Genomic DNA, 4,914 nt, shown 5'->3' with positions numbered 1-4,914 from the left:
GGCTGTGCATACGTACGTACGTACGGGGGGAGGGCTGTGCATACGTACGTACGGGGGGAGGGCTGTGCATACGTACGTACGTACGGGGGGAGGGCTGTGCATACGTACGTACGGGGGGAGGGCTGTGCATACATACGTACGTACGGGGGAGGGCTGTGCATGCGTACGTACGTACGGGGGAGGGCTGTGCATACCGTACGTACAGGGGAGGGCTGTGCATGCATACGTACGTACGGGAGAGGGCTGTTCATACATAAGTACGTACGGGGGAGGGTTGTGCATACATACGTACGTACGGGGGTAAGACTGTGCATGCACAGTTACGTACGGGGGCAAGGCTTCACCACTCGACTGTTGCTCTCTCTCGCGCGCGAGTATAGTCGAGGAAGACGCGATGCGGCAGCAGCTGCTGCTCATACGAATCGATACATATCCGTAGGGTTCACAGCGAGGTCATCCGCAGCAGCAGCGCAGTCATTGAAAATTGCTACGCCGAGTACATTTGCCTGTTAGGCGCACGCTCGGGACAGAGCCGGAGTGAAAAGACGCGCACTAATGCTGTTGACTTATGGCCCGTTATATACGGATTCGTATAGCCGCAAGATATCGGCATTCGATATCACGCATTGTCGGCTGCGCGCGTCTAGGCTGCACTAATCGGCTATACGGGAGTGCTGATCACGTGATTTCATCTCTGTAGGCGCCGCACCGACGCTACGTCGGACATTCCGCCCACGTAACGAACGTGATGTTTGCCTACGATGATCGTTATCTGATTAGCACGGGAGGCGACGATAGCTGGTAAGCTGGTATAACTGTTATGCTGGTAGACTGGTAGCTCTCTCTGTTCGTTGGTTGCGGTTATGCTAGCACCATATATTAGCAGCTAGATGGTAGCTGCTATTTGGAAGCTGGTAGGTTGGTAGTTGGTAGGTTTGTAGGTGGTACGCTGGTATAGATTGGTAGCTGGTAGTTGGTAGGCTGGTAGGCTGGTAGTTTGTAGTTGGTAGCTGGTAGATTAGTGGCTGGTAGGTTGGTAGCTGGTAGGTTAGGAGGTTAGTAGCTGGTAGTTGGTTGGTTGGTAGTTGGTAGGTTGGTAGCTGGTAGGTTGGTAGGTTGGTAGCTGGTAGGTTGGTAGCTGGTAGGTTGGTAGCTGGTAGGTTGGTTGGTTGGTAGCTGGTAGGTTGGTAGCTGGTAGGTTGGTAGCTGGTAGGTTGGTAGGTTGGTAGCTGGTAGGCTGGTAGGTTGGTAGCTGGTAGATTGGTAGCTGGTAGATTGGTAGCTGGTAGTTTGTAGCTGGTAGGTTGGTAGCTGGTAGGTTGGTAGCTGGTAGATTGGTAGGTTGGTAGCTGGTAGGCTGGTAGGTGGGTAGCTGGTAGATTGGTAGCTGGTAGATTGGTAGCTGGTAGGTTGGTAGCTGGTAGTTGGTAAGCTGGTAGGCTGGTAGTTGGTAGCTGGTAGTTGGTTGATTGGTAATTGGTTGGTTGGTAGCTGGTAGGCTGGTAGCTGGTAGGTTGGTAGCGGGTAAAGTAGAATCTCGTAAGCTGACACAGTGAAATGAAGAAATTACAGAATAAGCACGATCAGTTATTCTGTGCATCATTGATTAATTCATAAATAATATTGTTTGTTAATTATTATAATTAGTACTGCGATTATAAATTACGATTAGTATTGCATTATGTATAAGTGCTATTTTTATGCGTTAATATTCATTGGATACAAAAAACTGACACAGTTTAAGCTAAGATTTAAAAATCCTTAGTAAACTAGGGTGTTAACAGGAAATGAATTGAAATAGCGTAGATATATTTAATAAAAACATTGTTTTCTCTTGACTGTATTAAAATTGAAAATTTTCGTCATTTAGATTTTTACATATTAGTCACTAGCTTGCATAGATAAATTCGAATAATTCGTAATCGATATTGCAATCGAGTTTAAGTCTTAATTTTACTACATTATCAATGGCAAATTTTTTTGCTTGCAGTGTATTCGTATGGAGGTGCCAGTAACCATGGAAACGACTACTAAGAAGCTGTACAAAGACATGCTAATTAATTACTCTCATCCGCAGCCCTTTATTGGCTTTTGTTCTGCATTTATTGTGATGCTAGTTGCAAATAACGCTCTTTATATATAAATCCGCCAAAGGTATATCCGGTCCAGATTCAAAGAGCCTATCACGATATCAGGAGTGAATAATAGAGACTATTATTCGCTATATATTATTGCTATATAATCTCTCCTGACGATATCATACAACTGCTATTGAGTATTTATTCAAATCATTGGCTGCTACTAGTCACTCGCATTTCGCAAGTGCTCTTGTATGTCACAGGCATCAATCGATACATTTTGCTTCAGTGTATATGAGTGAAATTGTGTGTGAAATTCATATCCAAGGGGAGCTTTATCGCATGTACGCATACGCCTAGGGAGCCCGTCGTCAGAAACATCTTAAAGTTAAGGCTAATGTGAATGCCAAGATAGCACTTACGACTAATGTTAAAACTAATTTTGTTTCTGATAAAGCCTCGGTCACAACGAGCCCACGACGCATTTGTGCCACGACACGACAGAAAATTTGGGCAAATCGTGGGTCATCGGGGGTCGTCGCAAGACAGTCCTACGAAATTTTGAGCATCGTGGCATCGACTGCGGCTCGTGAGCCCAAAATTTGAACATGCCACTTTTTTGTTCACGATTTTTGTGGGTATCTATGTCTTCTGGTTGTCGTGAGTCTGTCCTACGACAGTCTTGCGACTGTCGTGCGATAATACGTCGTTATATAAGTCGGGACGGACGCGCGAGGCGTCCCACGAGTGGCCCACGACTGTTGTGCGACAGTCGCACGACTGTAGCACGCGCATCCACGAGTGAACCCACGACCTGTTCACGTGAAAAACAGCCCCCCCCCGACAATGCCCGACAACTCACGACTGTCGCACGACTGACTTGCGACACACCCACGACATAACACCGACATATCTTTTTTTCTGTTACGCACGCACGCACACACGCACTGAGGACGCATGAAACATACGACGCGGAAATATGTTGCGCGCGGGACTGCTCGTATGTGTGCATCTGTCATGGCACTGTAATAGCGGATATAGTAACTCTATTGTGTCATATGTGCGTATATATATATACTAGAGCCAACAGCCACTCCGTTGGCAGCCATGAAGGGCCCACGATGAAGCGGCCATGATGGGGGAATTGATTTTCAGTTGAATTGACTTGGTTTTTTGATTGTTTGATTTTGTGGATTTTTTGTATTTTTTGGTTTTTGGGGATTTTTGTTTTTTTTTGTATTTTTAGGGTTTTTGGATTTTTTGATTTTGAATTTATTGTATTTTTGTTATTTTTTGTTATTTTTTGGGGGTTTTTCGGATTTTTTGCGGTTTTTTGTATTTTGGTATTTTTGGGTTTTTGGATTTTTTTGGATTTTTTGGTTTTTTGGATTTTGTTGGTTTTTTTGGATTTCGGATATATCTGCGATCTCTCTCTTCCCTCCCCTCCCTCCCTCCCTCTCTCTGTGGATCCTGCGCTCTATATATGCCCATCGTGATTGAACTGTTGTTATGCAATGTGACTGTGCCAGGTTAGGAATGAATTGAGAATAAGACAGACATGATATTGCGTATAAATCCAAAAAAAGGCCAAAAAATGGAAAATCCAAAAAATCAAAAATCCGAAATGGCTGTGTTATTGTGAATTCATTCCTAACCTGGCACAGTCAGATTGCATAGAAGAGTTAAGGCACTAACAAAATACCCATATACCCAATATGCTTGTCTCCACAGACAGACGGACAGAGATCGCAGATATATATATATAGATATCCATATAATATAAAGGCATATATCAAACGAAGAATATATTATATTATGTATATATATATATATATATATATATATATATATATATATTATTTAGAGAGAGAAAGAGAGAGAGAGATGGAGAGAGAGAGAGGAGAGAGAGAGAGAAGAGAGAGAGAGAAGAGGAGAGAGGAAGAGAGGAGAGACGAGAGAGATGAGAGAGACGAGAGAAGCAGGAGAGAGAGAGAGAGAGAGAGAGAGAGAGAGAGAGAGAGAGCCTAAGTATAGGCATTATATGGGTTTATCTATTTTACAAGAAAGTATTGGCCAGGCTACGTAGCATATGTGATTAAATAATATGTGGTGTGGCTTCAGTGATTGCTCGTATATTTGATCAAGAAAGATGCTTTTAGGTAAATATATAGCTTATTAGAGATGTTGTTACGTATGTATTCCAGAAAGTTCACATATGAAACTGCTTTGACCAGTCACTTGTCTTGCCACGTACCAGTATTATAATGTATTACAGAGAACATATTATAGTCCTAGTAATGTGCCACGTGCCTTTTCAATGTTTATTTTCGTCATCGCGTACTTGATATATTAAAATATATGATAATATTGATTCTTTCACGGTGTTTGTCGAGTAATTGTCGAAACTTGCGTTTTAACGCGATTGCCAATGAAAGTAATAACAATATTTTTTCTGTGCCATATTTACATACACCGTTCTATACTAGAATACTCGCTCCGTATTCTATCATCGTTATGTTGTAATTGATTCACTAATCAATGCACGCTTAGATTGTGTTATACGTAATGAAATAAATTTATGGCTATATTCTCTGAATCAGTGCCACAGAAATATCGCGGTGAGTTTGTTTTTTACCTCCGCCAGGGGCGTGGCGGAGGTTATGTTTCATGAGTGTTGGTTTGTGTGTGTGTGTGTGTTACCATGCACGTTTCAGTTCACTTCCGCTAGGTGCGCTGGCTGTAGACTTACAAACACGTAACCACAGGCTAAGGGCCAACCACAGTCCTCCCCCACCTGCACGCTCGCACTAATCCGGATCCAATTAATTATTTAATT

The 4,914-nt window shown here is 43.0% G+C and overlaps 1 protein-coding gene across 1 annotated transcript in view; it reads left to right on the top strand.

Moving 5' to 3' along the window:
• LOC106820573 (echinoderm microtubule-associated protein-like 6) overlaps positions 1 to 2,070 on the top strand; it is a 41,338-nt gene extending 39,268 nt beyond the window's left edge. Inside the window, 2 exon segments of the mRNA XM_014825083.1 lie at positions 701 to 801; positions 1,991 to 2,070. Of these exon segments, the coding sequence (XP_014680569.1) occupies positions 701 to 801; positions 1,991 to 2,015 (126 nt within the window). The 3' untranslated portion in view covers positions 2,016 to 2,070.
• Positions 2,071 to 4,914: the final 2,844 nt, after the last annotated feature.

The sequence above is a fragment of the Priapulus caudatus genome, unplaced genomic scaffold (genome assembly GCF_000485595.1).
Source record: "Priapulus caudatus unplaced genomic scaffold, Priapulus_caudatus-5.0.1 Scaffold42, whole genome shotgun sequence".
Taxonomy (NCBI): Eukaryota; Metazoa; Priapulida; class Priapulimorpha; order Priapulimorphida; family Priapulidae; genus Priapulus; species Priapulus caudatus.
This window is presented reverse-complemented; position numbering and strand designations above follow the sequence as displayed.